The sequence below is a fragment of the Betta splendens genome, chromosome 2, assembly GCF_900634795.4.
Source record: "Betta splendens chromosome 2, fBetSpl5.4, whole genome shotgun sequence".
Lineage (NCBI taxonomy): Eukaryota > Metazoa > Chordata > Actinopteri > Anabantiformes > Osphronemidae > Betta > Betta splendens.
This window is the reverse complement of record NC_040882.2, coordinates 20,307,908-20,328,344: the sequence shown is the minus strand read 5'-3', so window position 1 is coordinate 20,328,344 and position 20,437 is coordinate 20,307,908. Positions and strand designations below refer to the sequence as shown.

The following is a 20,437-nucleotide window of genomic DNA, read 5'->3' as shown; positions in this document are numbered from 1 at the left end:
GCTGCCCAGAGCAGAGTTCCTCTTCTGGCTAACGTCCTTCCCACACATCAGTAACATATTAAGCCATAGCTAATTTAGAGTGAAAGACAGATGATATTGCAGTACTTGATCTGTGTACTTATCCTTGCTTAACCATATTCATCTATAACAGATACAGTTTGTTCATTTATTTGTTTGTTTATTTGTTTATTTGTTTGTCATTATGCTGCATTAGACTCCACCCCAAATTTCAGGAGAGCATTTCAGTACCAATGACTTCTTACAGTCTCTTAAATAGACATATAAAAGTTTTAACACTAGAACTACTAAGGGACGTACACCTTTACATATACCCCTAACTACGGCTGGGTGATCACTTGTCCGCCACGCTCCAGCTGGCACCCTGCCAAGAGCCGCTTTTGTTACGTAAAGAGGGCCATCACCGACGCACTCTGTGGGGTGGGACGCATGGGCTCGCTGACCCTGCTGCTGCCTGCAAGGCAGGATCAAGTTGATCAGCTGCTTTCAGAATCAGAATTGTTTTTATTCACCGGGTTTATTTTTATTTACAAAATATAAACAGAAAACGCTTGAAACGTTTCCGTTTTATATTCCGTTTATTTAATTATTTTTATTTACAAAAAATCCCATACGCTTTGCACTGTAACGTCACTAAGAATTAGGAAAAAAGACAGTACACCCATCTAGTTTTAACAAATGTGCAATAAAAAATTTAAACAGAAAACGCTTGAAAGCGTTTCTGTTTTATATTTCCGTTTATTTCGTTATTTTCCCTTTCACCTGTAGCACATAAAGTCATTGCAGAGCTACAGCCATGTTCCCAAGAGGTTCACCAGCCGCTTTCAGCGTGACACACGCATGGACGTTGTTCTGTCCGCTTTCATTGATAGACACAAAACTCATCAAAGTAAAAGAGCTCAGAGCAGCATTTGCAATTACATGTATATTAATAACGAAATAAACGGAATGTAAAGTAAAATGCTTTATAGAGTTTGGTGTCTACATGAAAGCGGCTGGTCAACTTTGTCAACATGTGGCTCCAGTAAGTGGGGGAATAACGGCCCAAAGCAACAGGCTGAAAGAGGAGGCTGTGGCAGAGGAACACAGGTCTTTGTCCTGTATGTTGATGCGCCCAGCCCCCACAGTCTGCGCTTACCTTTGCTACGGGACTGATAGCCCCGCCCACTTTTATTTATCAGACACATATGAAAGTGGGGATAACGAAATAAAAGGGATGTAATGTAAAACGCTTTCAAGAATTTTGTCTACATCAAAGTGGGCAAATCACATGTGAACGTTTTAATTTTTTTGTAAATAAAAATAATGTTTGCCCAGTTCAAACCTGGCGAATAAAAACGATTCTGATAGCAGCTCAAGATCAACTTAGCAGGAACACATTTCATGTGGTAGAGGTGAAAGGGACACTAACAACCCAACGCAGCGAGGCTGCAGCAGCAGAGAAACGCAGATCTTTGTCCTGCGTGTTGATGCGCGTTCCACCTTCCCCCAGTGTCCCTGCTCTGTTACGTGGGTGGCCACGCCCACTTTCATTCAACAGACGGACATGAAAGAGGGAATAACGAAATAAACATCTGGTTAACTTTGTAGGAACATGGTTGTAGCTCTACATTGACTTTATGTGGTAAAGGTGAAAGCAGTAATAACGAAATAAACGGAATATAAAAAACGTTTTCAAGCGTTTTCTGTTTATATTTTTTATTGCACATTTGTTAAAACTTGATGAGTGTACTGTCATCTTTTCTGTAATTTTTGATGATGTTACAGTGCAAACAATATTTGAACTAGTTTTTTTTGTAAATAAACAAAGAATCGCCACATTTGAGAAGGATCTAAAACTGTCTTATTGTATTATTGATAATGATATATTATTGCTTCCTTCGGTGAGATCGCAACAATGACACTCGTCCTTTCACGTTGTAAATCCAAACACATAGCGGTTGACCATTGTAACAGTGGATGTCACTCATAGACTCATAGGAACTGTGCAGCCTTGCAGACAGGAGCAGGGTCAGCAAGCCCACGCAACCCACCACCTAGAGTGCGTCAGTGATGGCCCTCTTTACCTAACAAAGGCAGCTGTTCACAGATGATTCAGGGTCTCAGCTAGCCGAGCAGATCATTTGACCACCTTCTAGTGGGAATGGGTATATTTAGAAAACCCAGTAGTTCTAGTGTTAAAGTCACTGGTTTATTTCAACATAGAATTTTTTCTGCTGGTTCAAGCGTTGTGTTTTTTTTTGTTTCTGTATAATTATTGACATTTGTTTAAATGAAGGCTTATGTTACCTTCACCCGTTCCTGTGGAGGGTGTGGGTTACTGAATATTGTATTTTCTACACAAATGAGAACGCATCTGTCATCAGCTGTTGTTTTGCTTGACTAACCCCTTATGTGTGTCTTGCCTGGTTCAGCAAAGGGATTTCTTTTCTTCTGAAGCATTTCTAAATGATTGTAATAGCTATGCCTGATATATACAGCTCTCTGGTTACATATTGATTCAAGCCATGGCTAAAACCATGGATAAGTACTGATTTAAACCTAGCTGTATGTCATTTCTTATATACAGTAATGTGCTGTTGTTTGTGTGTTACAGTAAGTACAGTACATACAGTAGCAACAAGTCAAACATGAGACTCTAATTGTCTGCTGTTAAACCCACCTACAGCCATCATAGTCATTGTAGTTTCACATCAGGCATCCACACAGTCAAACAGTGTGGCCACTTGGAAACACATCAGTCTGATTTAGGACAGAGGAATTTCAGTGACCCTGTGCAGTGACTTTTAAATTAATGAGGTCATTTGTAATGGAGGCTCAGAATGTCATCTTTAGCCCTGTGTTTGGAGGAAAGGGCCCTTTGGGTCAGAGGGCACCACCTGTGATGAAAGTGGAAGGATTGCTGGTGTTGTATGTAGCTCACTACAACTACATGGATGTCCTCACAAAGGTTACATGTAGGACTCACAGTCTGAGTTAATGGGATACATAGTCTGACAATAAGTTCCAGTGTTGCATGATTACCAACATCTTGCTCTGAAAGTCAGGACTGCAGTCTTTATAGGTTTATTGGCTGAGTCATAAACACATCAGATGCTCTTGGTTGTGATGTGTTGCCAAGCTGCTGTGTTCACATCTGCACACACCCCATGTTACATACCTAGCTGCTCTTGTTATGACCACTTGGTATGTGGTGGCTTTTATCATAGTCCAGTCAAACACCGTACTGAATCCAGGGGAACTTTTTTGGTTCCAAACATGCTCTTGTTTTCTTTATGGTGTCCTGTTTGCATGCACTACAAACATTCCTGCATCAATATGGAACTGAAGGATTGAAATCTCAAGACCAAGACATTCCGTATTATGACAATTCTACCGGTCTCAGTTTGACTTGACAAATAACAGACATGGCCTGTTCACATGGACTTCAGATTACTGAGAGTCTCTGCAATTCTTATAAATTACAGGATGTTGGTGGATAATAAAATTCTTGCATGAACACGGTCGTCAGATGCAAACAAATGAGGGCCTCAGGTCTGCATTAACCTTTTGACCAGGCAAATTGATTAAGTGCACATTTGTTATTTTAAAAGCTTAAGTAAGTAGTTTGTAGGTAAAACCATACATGTAGTGTACATATGGAGGATTATGGTGTCAAAGTTGAGTTGGTTTTGGGTCAGGCAGCATTAGTGCTTGATCACAGCTGCTTTTGTAGCATAGAATGGGCTGTTACAATATCACGTGACCAGCTGGTTGTATTGCTTTGATTAATGCTGCTGTGACTGGATTTATTTTAAAGGCGCACATATCCTTGATTACTGCAGTACTTGAGTTTTTGGTTCAAGGTTGTAGGACTTCTAACCATGTCCAGCTGCAGTAGTTATGCATGTCTTTCCAGGCTCGTGGGTTATCTCTAGGTCTAAGGGATGTCTATTTGATAAGAACAGGGGAGTGCTCAGTAATTTTTGACCACCAAAGTTTTATCAGTTGATGCTTTAATATAAGTGGACATTTGAGGCAGGAATTTGAAGGGAATCTCTATATAAATGCTTTGTGTATGGACAACCCAACATCCTTTTTCCTGTTGTCAAATGTGTGAAGGCACAAACATCCTGTTTTAAATTTGATCCAGTTATGATTAAACTTTAGTTAGTTATTTACACTGTCTACTAAGCGATCTAAACTAAAGGATGAATCCACAGCTACAGCAGTTAATAAATGAGTCAACACTGTCACCTCCGTCTGAAAAGAGGCACTTTATTTGAGCACAAAATAACACAAATGAGCATTATTTTAAAAGTCACTATGCAATCAGAAAGAATTTACAGGTACATTCCTCAAGTGGCATCAGATGGGACTTTTAGAAAAGGAAACGGATATGTACTGAACAATATCTACATTCATAGTGTTTTTAATGAGTGGTCAGAAAAACGGAAAAGTTACTAATTACAGAAAGTGACTCAGGAAAAATAGTGACTGAATTGTAAGTGCAGAGATAATTGGAAATAAATTAAATGTGAATTTTGTGGTGAAATAAAGTAGAGATGTTGTCTGAAGTATTCAAATACGTACAGCTGAGAAAATGCATGCTGGTAAATCTGAGTAGTGACTGAGCAGAGTTTCAAAGACTGTGCTGGCTCTCAGGGCCTTGATTGTATGTTAAAACGATGGTTTTTACATGTTGTGAAACAGATTTGTGGAGGTCTGGGTTGCGTTTACATACTCCAGTTACAGCATTTGAAAAGTTAGCCAAACGTGATTTTTCCACTGCAATCATTAGAAACTTGGGCACCACGCTTTCCTTCAGGCTTCTCTGTAGAAGAGCAGCTTCCAGCGAGTACTGATATCTGTACGGGAAGCTGCAAATGTTAACACAGGAACTCTCTCAATTCCCCAAACGTCCACAGGGCACTTCTAGATTTGAAAGAAGGCAAACCACAGTATACAAATATCTCAGCAATTTACCAGCATCTTTATAGTGTGCGGTGATTTTCCATCCTCTCCAAAGTAAAACTATTGTTTTTGGATGGCTTCACTGTCAAAGTGAAGCAAGGCAAATTGGAAACACAATTATGTTCAGCAGGCCACATGATTTTTATAAAATAAACACACCATGAATCTTGGAAAACTGGACTGGTGCTGATTTAAATGGAGGCCTCGCTTTCACAGTACTCCACACAATGTTCAGTATCTTTCTCCTGGAGGGAAAACGATGGACAGCGTTTAATGTGATGTTCTGAACTATTCCGTAGATCAAAAGGCACTTTGCTTCAAACTGCTTTAGCCACATACAGAAAAAACACAAAGACATAATCACAGACAGAAGAGACCACGTTACACACAGCACATCCAAATCCAAACCAAAATGCCAAATATTTTGTGGTGATGTTTTCATCTTTGCAAATATAATTGACTTGTACTGGATTCACAGTCAAGTAGTCAGTGCAACAACAACAGCACGAGGCCCTGTCCGCTGCCCAAATGCTGCTCATGAGAATCAGATCTGATTTTAATAGTCAGATTAGCATTTATGTTTAAGAAGGCGCTCAGAGCTGCACTTACATAAATGAAAATCAAATTCAATCATTGCCGCGCGGTGACTCAGTGGTTAAAAGGTCTGGAGGTTTGGACTGGACCCAGGCCGGTTTGCAGTGCTTTGGTGTCTCCTTTCCCTTCTGCTTGATACTCGAATGCAGCCAGAACAGAGAGAGAGGCCATTTCTGTTGCGAATGTTCTGTATTCCAACCCATCTGATATTTATATTGCTAAATGTTATGCTGGTGCATCCAATATAGCTGCTATACATATTCTGACAACCCTTTAATTATGTTTAGTAGTTATTTCACACAACACTTTTGATTAGATGTCATCGCTTACTGAAGTGATTTGAGCCGGCAGAAGAAGGACACTTGTGGTTTTAATGTTTCAGAGTGTAAACAGAGCATGGCACTAAAGCAGCATGTACACCCATAGATTTATTATCTAACACACAGTGTTATGTCAAGAGATGAGCGCTCGCTCTGCAGGGTACAAATGGAAAACATCTAAACTGCAGCAGCTCCGTTAACCAGCCAGCGGGAGCCGTGAGATGCGCTTCCTGCAAGAAATGAACTTTTTTGTCGAAATCTGAAGTGTTCATACACCAGGGTACTAGTGGTTCCCCTGTGGGGATCAGAGGTCAGGTACATTTAAAAATGACGTATACAATTAATTTATCTAAAAAAAAATCTGTAAAAAAAATATTTGGCTTGTTTTACTTTAGATAACTTTTTTGCACCTTTGAGAAACATTACCTTGCTTTTTCCACCAATGTTACTGTAAACCTCTGATAAGCTGCTGGTGTTTTCAGGCCGCCCTAGCGTTGTGTGTGGTTCACGCTATCCTGCGCCCCGACTTTGAACATGTGTAGCGACACATTTTGTGTGTGGTAGCTTGACCTCTATATTACCAGGCTTCCAGGGATGTTCTCTTTCCTCACTTTGTTGCCATGTTGATACTGTCTGCGTTGTCCGTGTGAAGCTTTGTGAAAGAACGTGCACCCCGTGGGTGCACACACACACGAGCACACGCTCCCTGCAGGCCTTCCACTTATCCCTGACAACTAGCAGATAAGGCAGGGAGTCTGGGCAGCGCCGATAAACGAGTCTGCCTGCTCTGGACATGACTCTGGATGATGTGTGTGTCTGGAGAGCCTGTCTCCTATATGTGCATATGTATGCGCCAGAGGTTGTGCATTAATGGCTTAACCCTCTCCTTCTTGCTCCTCACAAGTCTTTTAAGTTTTGTTACACGAACGCCTTCGTTCCATATTTGCATCATGAGTGTGTCTTGTGCATAGATCCTGTGTTCTCCTTGCCAATTAACCTTTATGTGGCCACCTCATAATTACCTAAATGTTAAAACACATCTGATTAGCACCGTCCAGATGTTTGTTTTTTTGTGCTTTCCAAGACAAGTCATGTCTGAGTTAAAATGTTAAAGGCCTTGTGGTAAAATTATTCAAACTATTTTGCTATATTGCAACATTAAATATCTCATAACTACTGTTCGTGTTTCACCTTTTATAAAGTTTGTATACAGCATTTTCAACTACACGTAGCCCAGTTTAACATGGATGATTGACCAACTAGCTGTCCTTTGACCTGAAAACCACCACACTTTGTGGCCTGACTGGTCTCGTGCCATCTTGTTCCCACACATCTCTTATTTACCGGTTGTTTGTTTGATTCTTAGAATAAAACCAAATGAAGCTTCACATGTTAGACAAGAAAAACAAGATGCATTCAATTCTGTACATGAAAAAAAAGAGAAAGCACTTGATGCAAAGTGAGCGAGCGGCACAACAGAGCTGCATACCAGCATAAGCCTCTTTCTCTCTCTTCTTATCTGTGTCTTTCTCTGCTTGGCTCATACTCATTGCTCCTTTCAAGATGTCTCCCTCTTTCCTCCTTGTTCCAATTCCTCCTTTCTTTGCAGACCTCTTTGTTTAAATCGTACAGTTTTGCCTCCCGCAGGTTTATTACTGTGAAGTATCCAGCACAATGAGTCCATCATTATCTTCCTCTAAAAATGTCTTCACATAAAATCCACAGTTATAGTTTTGCAGGTTGATCCACAGCAAAGTGGTTTTAGGTCCAGTCAAGATAAAAATGATCTTAAAAATCAACACAGTTTATCATCTAAATCTCATTTGCAGCCATTCATATAGACAAACCTCCAATGGAGCTCTTTATAAAAAAATGTATATTCCACAAATTTTCACTTTGGTTTGATCATTTGCTTCTGCTACCATTTCACAGCCCTTCCTCACATGTTCAGTTCTTCAGTCTGGAATCCATATCAAGGTCCAGTTGCTTCATACAAAAGTCAATGGCGTGTTAATCTGGGATTAACAACAGAGTGGCCTAATTTTTAGGGTGATTTGACCCATCAGGAACCTGTATCTCTGGATATATCTTGCACAAACCCTGTAATCCTTACATCATTCACTGCATTTGTCCAAGCAAACATTGAGAATCCAAATTCCAGGACAGTTTTCACCCATGTGCCCAAATGACCCTTTTCCCAATCAATGGACATTTAAAAGGCCTCCAAATAAAGTCTGTGGTCCTCACGGTTCCATCCATCTTTTATTTGTCTTTTTTCTCCATCCCTTCCTTTTAGAGGTCCAAGCGGAAAGCGCCAAAGTAGCTGGAAGAATCATCAGCGTTGACCATGCTCGGTGAGGAAACTGAGACAAAGAGCTCATCGCCGGCCCTCAGCTCGAACAGTCCTCCCTGGTAGACGGAGTGGAGGGCATACTCGGCATCTGGAGCCCAGCACTTGGTGCCCACCCCCTTCAGGAGCTAGACAGAGGTGAAGGCTCACGTGAGGAAACAAGTTAAAGCTTGTGTCACTACATTTCAGATTTAAACGAATCATTTACCTGTATGGGATCTGGGTAGGATGTTTTCTTATAGACACACTGCACCAGCTGGTGGCTGATGCTGTGCTGGTCTCCATCGTTAGCTGCAGGGGACGGATAACGGAAATATACCTACAGACAGAGCAGAGGGCAACGAGGACTGATTGGTACAGTAGATTGTTAAGCATTGACATTAATGCACTAGTGTCATAGCCATCACACAATAACACAAAGGTTACAGTATGGTCACCTGTGAGTACAGGTAGTACCGCCCATCCTGAGGCACTCGGAGCTTCCCATTGGACAGGGTCATGTTGTGCAGGTGAGCCCCAAAGCTCTGATTGGCCCAAGTGCGAACCATATGGCGACAGGACTGGTGGAGATCTGGATTGGGGATCGGGTAGGGAGGGAAGCCTGTGGGTGGAGAAGGATCTATTTTAGCCGCGGGAAGATGAGCTGCAGATGTTGAGAGAGACCAAAAAAGAACTGAGCCTGATTCACTGACTGAGTTTGAATTAAAAACGCAACGTCTAGAAATCACAGTTTGGTTTGAAAGGCAACAAAGGAAATTTCTTCAGCATATGGATGACTTGTTTGCTCATATTCAGACAGATAGACAAAACAGTGTAAAAGAAAACAGAAGGAGTGAGTCTGAGACCCACGGAGAGAACGGACAGAGGGAGCAAAAAGACAGCGCCTAGAAATGAAGGGGCTTTGGGTCTATCTGGAGTCTTTCCTCCTGCTAGCCGTCACATACCACAGATAACCACTGGGAATGGATTTCTTACACTATGTATATGTTTGTTTCTCAATGAAATGGTCTCCATGGAAATCCATAGATTATTCTGTCACAGATAAGTATGTAGTCGTAAATCATCATTTTTGACACTGAGGGTTCAGATAAATGCCTCTATAATTTGATTCTGGCCACTGTTTATTGTAATGTTTGTATCTTATTATACAGTAACTGTTTATATCATGCTGGTCGCTCGCGCTGCCAGGCCATTGTTATTGTACCTTAACATTGGGAGGATCTTTATTAGAAATTACATCAAAGACAAATCCTCAAAGTTCCACCTACTGTGGTACTTCCTTATAAGAAGTCCCGGCAGAATGTGTGAACCTCACACGCTCTTCCTCCTTCCCTCACACACAGACACACTCACACACATTCAATGCGTTCCTTGCCCCTTTGTCATTTCAATGGGAATAACATCATGCAGTTTTTGCCAGACTGTCAACACCCTTCAGTTCGCACGCCAGTTTTAGATGAGGTGATATGAACGTCCAGCTAAAACCGAAGCACCCCCCCTCCCTCCACACACACACACACACACACACACACACACACACACACACACACACACACACACGCGCGCACACACACACACACACACACACACACACGGTTACTTGTAAAGCTTCAGTTGTACAGGAACTAATATTTATTTCAAGAACAATTGGTTCGACACAAGGAGTAAAGTATTTTCAATACACAACTATATTTCATAATTAAGATAAGCTAATCATTAAAAAATAACTGTGTGAGGTCGTAATGGTCTGTATATACTGTTTATAAATACTGGGGAACGTTTGCTCTACTGACTTTGGATCTATGGTTACATTACTTAGCATAGGCTAAATACATGATACATGATGTATATCTTATCTTAAGTTGACAGTGTTGATAAGATTTACACACACACACACACACACACACACACACACACACACACACACACACACACACACACACACACACACACACACACACACACACACACGCACACACACACACACGCACGCAAGCTAAGTTCGAATCACCAACTTCCAGCAGAAGAACCTCTTACCTTGAGAACCACTGTCTCTGAGGGTCAAGTGAGCAGACGGCCTCTGGACCACCGAGGTTATGAACTTTGACCCTGAGTTGTTGAAGGATCGAGGCATGGTTCTCGCCTCTAAGAGAGGGAGGAAATGCTAAAACGTTAGAAACAAAGAAGGCCTCACTCTGTATGTGTGCGAGTGCGTGTCGGTGTTGTGCTCACCAATGAAGGTTTGTTTGGAGATGATGTTCTCGGTCACCTAAGACGAACATACAGGACAGGTCAGCAAAATGTACATTCACATCCTGATCACATGCTACATGATAAAGTGTGAGACTGCCTTTGACCAATCACTTTATATACACAAACACACTATGGAATGTTTTCCACTTCCAGGACTTCCACGTTGTTGCTTTAAGGCAGCCTCAAGTTTATAATTTAACTTTTATAGGTGTAAAATTAATTATTAACCTGCGGTAGCCAGCATTTCAGTTTTGCGGTTGTGCGTTCACATGTGCAGACTGAGCGCTGTGCAGGGTTGTGGTTGTTCTGTTTGTGTTTAATCCTTTGCAATAAATCACTTTATTCTATAGTGAAGTGAGGACAATTTTATGTATATAGGCTTCACAGTCTTTTACGACTCAACCTTAGACCTTTCCTTTGAAAACAAAAAGCTGGAGGGAACATCACTCAACATTGTGCTGTAGATGTCATTTACTAAAAAGCGAGTATGTGCATGTGCTGTTTGCTGAATTGGTCACAAAGTGTGAAAGTTATTATGTTTAATAAGTTTCAGACAGAATAGCAACAAGATGTTCAAGAACACATAAAAAAGCCAATTATTCCTCATTTGTAGAGTTGTAAACTTGTTGATATCACAGTCCACATTAGCAGACTTTAATGTGGACTAGTACTGAAGCAGGGACACATGGAACAACTGTGAAGTTACTATTTTGTTTGTGACTCTGATCTCCCTTTCCTCTCTGTCTGTTTTCTGTCTGCACCTCCTCAGCATCGTCCCAGACTCCCAGTCAGAGGCCACGTAAGTACTGCTGTATGTACATGCACAGATGCATTTTCTCACTCACACTCAGACACTGGTGCTTGTTTTTCACTTAACCACTTTGTAAATGAACCTTTACTTGACTTTATTTATACAGTCAGTCAGTCTTGCCTTCAGTTAGTGAGAAGCTGCTGCTCCGTTGGGTTGAGATCTGCTGACTGACTGGGCCAATGGAAAACATCCATTTCTCTTGCTTGTGAAAGCAGTCTGTGTTGAGACTTCCAGCAAACATCTACCAAAGGTAAATTTAACACATAGATGAATAAAGGAATAGACCACAGCTCCTTGTTCCAATATTTATGATTCGAAATGAACTCAAAACAGGTTTATGCCGAACTTGTGTCAACACAAATATCTTTGCTTTGCCTACATTTAAATGTTTCCTAATCAATTCACTGTGGTGATATTCAGAGGAAAGTGATACCTCATTTACTTTATGTACCTGTACACGCCGTTTTTTTTTTTCCACTGTTTTGGTTCTCATCCTTCATTTCAACTCATTTTTTTCATTTTAATTAAATTTTGTTTACTTTGAGCCAGAGGGTCACAGGTTTAATTACTTATTACTAGTGATGTGGTCTGTTTAAGGTGCCCCAGAGTAAAGCACCAAACTGGTCTACATCTCCCTGATTAATGTGCTGGCGTGTGATTAATTTCCCCACAGTTTTTAATGGTCACCCAACTACAACCGCAGTGTTATTCTTGGCGCGGGGACCGTTTCTCTGTACCAAACACTCAGGCTAACCTGCAAATTGGACACGATCGCTCTGGGGTTTGGCGTGTGTGAGTGAGTATGTGCGTCTTTGTGAACACAAGCAGGGCCTGTCACTTGTGTATATCACGTATACTCTAAGGGGGAATGCAAAGAACAGCAGGGATTGTTGCTGCTGCTCATAGTTGCTCTCCCTGGATAGAGCCGGCCCGTCTCTGCCTCACGCTCCTACGCTCCTGAAAGCAGAAAATGACTCGCACGCACGCCCACACACAGTTAAAGGAAGAGAGAAAATTGCCAACAGATTTTCTGCCTTGAATCCAGCTGCAGTTGAACTAGAAAAGTAAAAAAAAAACTCCAGAAATGTAGTCTGGGACTTTTTTAGACGCATGGACACACTGTGAGCTCCCAGACATCTGTCAGGATGACTCTGGAATAGCACTAGTTCAGGACTTAGAGCCTAAACGCTCACTTGGGAAACTATCAGATGGCTAAATTGTAGAGTCAGCTGTAGCGGCTGCACGCATAATTTATGTTCCACGCAGCACTCAGGAACCGTTCCGTGGCACCCTGAGAGCTGTCCGGCTACAATGTTTTCTTACTTACCACATCTGGTTTATATTTAGAACCGTCTCGTGGTTGTACGCTCTATTAATACATTCAGAGGAAAGATGTCCTGTCCTGCTTATATTAATTGCAAATACACTAAATGAGAAGGTTGTGGTGGAGAAATGACTCCTACTGGAGTCAAGTTCGAGGGGAAGTAGAAACAGAAGACCTGGATCCTTTGAAGTTGTTCCACTCAGCAGGTGAATAAACATGGGCCAATATACCTGAGCATGGTGTTCTCGACTCTACAGGTGGTTCCACTGTGACACATGTGTAACAAACGACGCTCACCACAACATTCTCCACATCAAGGCCTATCGGCTCGATTGCAGCTTGAAGTCATTACTCTGCTCTTTAAATGAAAGGTCAGTAAGCGCTAGCATCATGGGATAATCTCAGGTAATGAGGGCTTGTTCATGCACTTTACTAATGATAAAAGCATGTCATTCAGAAAATGATACAACAATTCAGAATCACGTTAGCTCACATTTACATCAATGCTTTGTACTTTGTATCAGGCTTTCGTTTAAAGGCCTCTGTGCACCGTCTCGCTGTCTGTTGATGCTGTAGCGAAAGCAGATCAGCACGTCACATACACGTATGACACATGCGAGTATGAGCGCGGAAACGGCAACTTCTGCCGCGGCTGAAGTTTGTGTGGCGCTGGGCACCTGGAAAGCGTTAACCACATGTCAGAGGTTGCGACGGTTATTCGAGTCTCGCAGAATTTAAATAGCTCCCTGCAAATGAGCTGGAATGAATAGATGCTGCGTAATAGCAAGTCGGAGCTGCACGTTGTGCTTGTAAGTGGAGTCCTTTCAAGTTGCACAGGACTTTCCCTTCTCTCCTTTTTATAACTGTTTACATTAGTGCTTTATGTGCAGGTATTTTTATGGCGCAGCCTGAAAGCTTTATAGCTGGACTCTGTTGTTGGATGTCTCCTAAACGTTAAAAGATGTCCAGACATCTGAAATAAGCAGACATCTACTCAACATCTACATATTTTCCTTTTTTCTTTGTTTGCCTAAAAGGCTTCTTTCCAACTTTCTAGTCATACATTCAATAATCACTCACTCTCATAACCATTTATGTGCCACTGTCTTCGCACGCGCCAATTCTGTCCTATAGGTCATGATTACAATTTAAAGATTTACATCCTCCCTTTTTCAATACCTAGTTCCTGTAATGACAGAAACACCTGTGGCCATTCAACACATCATGAGTTTTTGATTTGAAATAGTTTTTGATTGCACTTTCCCTTTCAAATCCACACCATTATTATTTTTCCTTGGCCTCAGTCAGTGCTGTACTGTGTTGCAACACAGCAGAGAGAGTAAATCTTTCATCGGTCCAGCCTGCTCTGGGACGGCCCAGGTGTCCATAATGGGCTCCCTGGACGGTTTGGACCCGTGTGAGTCCGATATCGCACTCCAAGAATTATATAAGAACCAGCAGTGTTACAATAGATACATGTATTACTAGGAAACAACTATCTGAAGCCATTTTAGTTTGCATTTACTTAAAAAAGGCTGTATTAGACCTATTGTTAACACCACTCTTATTTACTGATTCTACTACGGAGTTATATTCCAAAATAGTGTAAAAGCTGTATATCTTACTTCATCAGTAGGTTGCTCACAACCTCTGGTCGCCTATAGACCAAAGGTTCCTGGGCTTGCTTTATGGCACCAGGAAGTAAACAGGGTTCTTGTGTTGAAAGGCTTTGCCCTTAACGAGACTTTTAGCATGTGTCACGTGGCGCTTTACTGTGTAAGGGTGCACTTATGTTCCTATGAAGTGCACCACTTTTGTTTCTAGTATATCAGCCTGTCGCCTCTGAAGTGTGGCGTCTCGAAGTTCACGTTCACGGGCAGCCTGACCTGCACGTAGGCTAGACTTACACTGGGACACTTAGAGCCAGTGTGTTTATGAGGCGTCCAGGGCCGTCTGTGACACTACGAGCCCAAAAGGCCGTTCCAGCTGCAATAACAGTATAAAATGAACCCTGAACTCTCCTATCGTTAGAAACAACAGAGACAAAAATAGTCCTTGTTTCTTCACCCCACACTGCGTGGGGACAAATCTACCAAGATCTTAACTGGGCAAAGAGTGGGTAGCAAAGCTGGACAATAGCAAGAGAGATAGGCAGCTTTTACTAGTCTAGTCTAGTTCTCAGAACAAAGTGCCTAAAACTATAGGTAGGAATGTTATGAAGCTTCAGAATGAGTAAGTTTACCAATGCATCTTATTGGTTTAATGAAAGAGTCACAGTGTGCTTCTTTTAAAGGCAGTCGTGAAGAAGAAACATGCAGAGCGTGTGAGACTGCAGGGCCGCAAATCAGACATTGGTGGGAGGGTGAAACTGATGGAGATGATGGACAATTATGGGAAACAAGAGAAGAAGCAGAATTAGAATAAAAAAAGTTGGGAAAACACAGAGGAGAGTCAGAGTGGACAAGTATGGAAAAAAAGCAACAGGGGGAGACTCTGAAAGACATGAGTGAGAGGAGAAGGAGAGTGAAACAGGGACAAGTATTCACATGAAGGAGCGTTTCTTCTACAGATTAGCAGTAGCTGCAACTCAATACTTTAATATGCTGCTTGACCCTGACAGGCCTGGACTGGCAGAGTGTGTGTGTGTGTGTGTGTGTGTGTGTGTGTGTGTGTGTGTATGTGTGTGTGTGTGTGTGTGTGTGTGTGTGTGTGTGTGTGTGTGTGTGTGTGTGCGCATGCAGTCCTTTGAGCTACAATGGCAAACTCTTATCAGCCTTTATCGGGTCCAAGAGGCTGCTCATTCCTCACTATGCTGCGCGAGCGTGCGATTCAGGGAAGTGCAGCGCAGTAAAACATCAGCAACTGGCCCAGCAGACATGTGCGGAGTCCAAATACATGTGTGTTTGTGTGAGTCAATGATTCCTAACTAATTTAGATTTTGTTTGTGGTCTGATTGTTATGAAGATTTATGGATATAAGACTATAAAGGCTTTTCCTGCTAACGGAGACGTTCTGCTAAATACTGAGGTGCCAATCATTTCAGGATTTCTGGCTTCTCTGCAGGTTCCTACCACACAGTTTAAAGCAAACTGCATCACTGCATTGTTGTGCAAAGGCTGCCGTGATCATTAAAATGTACAGTGGCTACAAGCTAATGAAGGCGCAGCTCGCTCATTTGCAGTGCAGTGCACCAGACAACGCGTCTGTGTGTGTTGAGCGCCGTCATCTGACTGTGATTTACTGAGCGGTTCGCTGTGGGAAAACAGCGAGGGAGGGTTTTATGACAGGTAACGCACCAGTGGCCGACTCGATGCCAGGCTCTGATAACTGACCTGCTGCCTGTGGGAGTTTCCTGCCACATGAATGTTATGTACAGTCAGAGAGGCCGTTCACTTCACTCCACACGCGACGGACTGGCCACCGATACCGTCTTCAACCAGTTTAACCAGTATCACAGTCTGTTCCTTCCAACCACAAACTCAAATGTTGCATTATATTGTTTTCACTGTCGCTTTGCCCAGTGTCTCCTTCCTTTCTCTACTTTTACTTGTTCCTCTGCAAAACACACAAAGCGCAAACTGTGATTGGAGGAAGCACTTTGCTGAGCGCTCCCTCCCCGTGCGTCTTTACATCTCTATCTCTGTCTGTCACACTTAATCTCTTTCACAACATGGTTTTCACTGCTAAGGACACAAACAGCATGAAAGTAGGCCAGGGGCGGTGCTGCTTTACAGACTCCTGTTTCCTGCACTCTGGGTGTTCTAAGTTTCAATACACCTGAACAAAAACTAATGTCAATAACTCATACACCTGTGTGGGTCGGTCCCAACGAAGACACACGTGAGGCCTTTATGTGTTCTGTGTTGTTGCATAGTGTAAAACCAGCTCTCCAAGTTTAGGGGAGCTTTGATTGGAATTTCTTGCTTTGTCATCATTATTTCTAAGGTCTATGGTCTTAATTCAAATTTTGTTGGTGACAGAAAAAAATTGTAATTGTATATTTTTTTTATTTAAATGTTAATGCCCTCTAAATGCATCAGGCCTCCAGCATTTTTTAAATAGATCAAGTTGCGAGAAGCAAATGATACTCATGCAGGATACATTAGTGTGATGTGAAGATAATGCTTTTATTTATAACGTAGTGTTGAGTTTTGTGCAAATTTTAGAGTCTGACAGGAAAATGTGGCCAGACCAGATATTTATTCTAACATTTGTCCTGTCACTTTAAATTATATTTAGATTTATTTCCCAGGTTCATCAGATTTCTGAGCCTTTTAAACATCAGTTTCAGTCCATTATCCATAATCAGCCCTGATGTATTTTTGGAAACATTTATGATGACACACCTGCTATTTGCAACAGTAATACTTTAAGCTTGTGTACACAGTCACTGACCTCAATATTATGAACATATTGTCTGCACTTACAATCACTTTTATTGTTTTAATGAGGACTTTGAACTTGTCAGTTGGTTCAGAGTCATAGGAAGCAACACTTAACCCTATTTCACTTAGGGTGAAAAAAGATTGATATTTATTAATGTTTTCTTACTACTTAATATTTGACCTACTGTTAGATAAGTACTGATTGTCTGTTAGAACCAGAATTAAACTTGATAACGTAAAATACATGCTATCACACGCTACCAAATGAAATAATTTATAATAATAAGTTATTTTTAGTCAAGCTTTCTTTTATTGTACTTGCCATTTTTTACAGCTCAACTCTGGCTAATGTACAAGTTAGAAATGTTCCTAGAGTAAAAACCCTGATTCTTGATTCTCCTCATAAACATGTCTGCACATCTTGTGTTATCCAGTAGCTCCGCCCGTCCATATCTGGCAGATCAGAACAAATACGAATAAGACTCTGTTTGGCTCAAACTCGTCTGTTTGTGCTTCACCGTAAATCATCTCCAAAGACTTTCTTTAAAGCTAATATAAAACAAGGCCCTCAAGAAACATACGTCATATAAAACTAATTCTGTTGAGACTTTCTAAGCGTGCAAGGTGGTGAGCCTCAACCAGTTATTGTTTAGACTGTCACGCGGAGCCCATTTATCACACGTACAGCGTTGTTTTAGTGGGGTGACTTCATATGAGTCACGTGTTTATTCTTTTATCTGACAGCTGTGTTTATGCCAACTTTTCCATTTTTATTTTTCATGCTGACAGCGGAGGCAGACAGTGGTCCACAGAGTTGGTGGACATGCGGGGCTATAAATAAAAGGAGATAAAAGTTGGAGCCAAGGAGACAGTGTGGTCAAGAGATGATACTGGAGGAAAACACAACAATGTGAGGATTCACAGAAGCGCTTCCAGCTGTCAGGGATGCAGCGTAGAGAAGAAGTGCAATAAAACCTAATCAACACAAACATCCTTGGTGGTGGTAATGAAAGCATGACTTCATCAGGCTGGACCAAATAGTCACGGCTTCAAGGTTGAATCAAAGCCTGCAGTATGTGCACCAGAGACAGGGTTTGGCCTGTTTATGTCAGTGGACCTCCTCTTTTCAACTGCAGCTCAACATCAAAGGGCAGAAAAAGTCAGTTCATAAATGCTCCACAAACACATTTCTAAAGGCTAAGATTCACCCTTTTCATCCTTATGAGGCTTGATTGCTTTACGCTAAAAAATGTGCTTATTGTCGGCAGTTGTAATGCATTAACTACAAATTAATGTGTTAAACATTTGAAAGAATAGGATGAAATAGGACAATAAAATCAAATGGAATGAAAACAAACAAAACGCTAGGAAGCTAATAATGAAACCTGAACATGTGAAAGTCATAAATAAATGCACACGCCAGCAATACACAGCCACAGATCTCTGCGTTCACGCTGTCAAAGCAGCTGTTTCACAATTAAGGTGTTCTGCTTCACTTATAAAGTGTAACAAGTTCAATTACAAGTTTACATTTTGTTAATCATATCAAGACTAAGTCCACATTATGTGTCTGAATCTGCTGCAGCAGCTGTGAGTGCAGCGTGTTGCAATCCTCTGTTTACTGCTGCTCACACGTGCATCGTCAAGTTGAACCCGGACTCATCACAGCACGTCTCGTCTTTACCTTCGCTCGTTGCATGTGATCAGCCTCGGCTCAGAAGAATACAGGAGTAGGCGTTATTCATAGTGTGTGTCATGAAACCTCAATGAATCAAAACTGTTACTGCTTGGATCTTAGACTTATTATCAGTTTCAGTGTTAGTCAGAAAAGATAAGAATACGCTTAAGGAAGATGACAAACTTTCAGGAATTACAAACTCAGCTGTTCAAGACTTTAAGTCATCTCTTAAGGAAATGAATGAACACATGAATCCAAAACCTAGTTTGTAATAATGCGAGGCCTAGAGGTTTGGCAGCAATGATCAGTGAGATACAGACCAAAGAGTCAATAACAGGACCTGAGAGAAAAAACTTCTAGTAAAACGGCAGTGCTTGGCCTCTGTTGGTGCGTTTCCAGTGAAGATACTTCGTTCCTATAATAAATAAAGTGCGTGCTAAAGGTGGGTGGGCTGTGAAACGAGCTGCAACATCAGGGAAAGTGTGTGGAAGTAAATTATATGACACCACACACTCCCAGACCATCACACACACAAACACACACACACACACACACACACACACACACACACCAGTTTATTAAAGCTTCCTGTGCCCGGTAAAGAATTTATATCTGACTTGTTGATGTCAGGACATTGCAAGTAAAGTGAGAGGTAGCTGGGATTTTCGGGGGTCATTGCTGGACAGGAATTTGGCCTGAGGGATGAATGGAGGCAGGGAGGGCGGCTGACGCCAGACATAGAGGCCTTTTGTGTTTGTGTATCAGCTGGAAATCACTAACACCACTGCACCCCTCCCTGCGAGTGTGTGTGTGTGTGTGTGTGTGTGTGTGTGTGTGTGTGTGTGTGTGTGTGTGTGTGTGTGTGTGTGTGTGTCTCAATGAGTGACATTTGCTTTTCAATAGCTACTGTAACTGTAGGGATGAATATGATAAGGAAGTGTCAGCTGACGTGTTCCTTTGGCATAAGACAAATCTCAAACAAAACAAATGATTCTGACATTCTGAGCGTTGCCATGGCTACGTCACGCTGCCCTCTGGACCACAGATGACCTTCCCTTGACATTTTCTTTTGCAAATCATTGAGATTTTGTCAGAGATTTAAAAATCTCATTCTATTATACAATGGTATTTTCGTATTGGCACCTCCCGTGTGTTATACTGTAGTTAAACTTTTCATACTTACTTGAATTACCAAAACTAATAAAAACCTGCCCATAAATCGGTCCGTTATGAGCCTGATTCAATTTTATAATCTCCTTGTTTGCTTGTGTTAGTAAAAACGTGGTTTATTACTTAGCACCAGCCTTCAGTCTTTCAAATGCGACTGACTCAGTAACTTCTGCTCTGCCTAAAAGCACCTACTGTAGTAACGGTTTTTAATAGCTTTTGTGAGTGGGAGACAAACTTTGGTCAAAAATGTAGGAGCAGTTATGTCAAACATTTCTGATTAGGGCTCATGTTACACAGAGCGTTTAAGGAACATTTCCCTATCAAAGCCTGACTCGTATCAGAAATCCTTACAGACAATGAAATGTTCATCCTCGGTAATGAATTGCGGCCTTTTAGTGAGTTCATGTCTTTTTCATTCTGTCCTTTCATGAGGGAAACAAGTGACAGGGAGAGAAATCAAAGGAACAACTTCTTACTATGATTAAGGGCAATGAAGCGCATGAAGCTGTGACGCAAAAATCCCCCAAACTCTGAACATCTAAAAGCCTCTTTCGCTCCAGAAAAGCGCTGTGACACTGAGC

General features: G+C 41.6%; 1 protein-coding gene and 1 long non-coding RNA gene across 3 annotated transcripts in view; one reads left to right on the top strand and one right to left on the bottom strand.

The window, feature by feature from the left end:
- Positions 1 to 4,255: 4,255 nt before the first annotated feature.
- Positions 4,256 to 20,437, bottom strand: part of tnfsf10l (TNF superfamily member 10, like) — a 36,325-nt gene continuing 20,143 nt past the window's right edge. The window contains exons 3-7 of the mRNA XM_029138001.3: positions 10,468 to 10,504; positions 10,273 to 10,380; positions 8,673 to 8,836; positions 8,444 to 8,554; positions 4,256 to 8,363 (exon numbers count right to left, since the gene is read on the bottom strand). Coding sequence (XP_028993834.1) covers positions 8,178 to 8,363; positions 8,444 to 8,554; positions 8,673 to 8,836; positions 10,273 to 10,380; positions 10,468 to 10,504 — 606 coding nt within the window. The 3' untranslated portion in view covers positions 4,256 to 8,177. The remainder of the gene's footprint in view (positions 8,364 to 8,443; positions 8,555 to 8,672; positions 8,837 to 10,272; positions 10,381 to 10,467; positions 10,505 to 20,437) is intronic.
- On the top strand, positions 8,232 to 18,585 carry LOC114848246 (uncharacterized). Of its 2 annotated transcripts, XR_008694044.1 has the most exons (5): positions 8,232 to 8,373; positions 11,258 to 11,287; positions 11,406 to 11,549; positions 12,881 to 12,994; positions 17,798 to 18,585. It is a non-coding gene; the product is annotated as an uncharacterized LOC114848246 (long non-coding RNA). The 2 variants fall into 2 exon arrangements; XR_003784391.3 differs by lacking the exon at positions 12,881 to 12,994.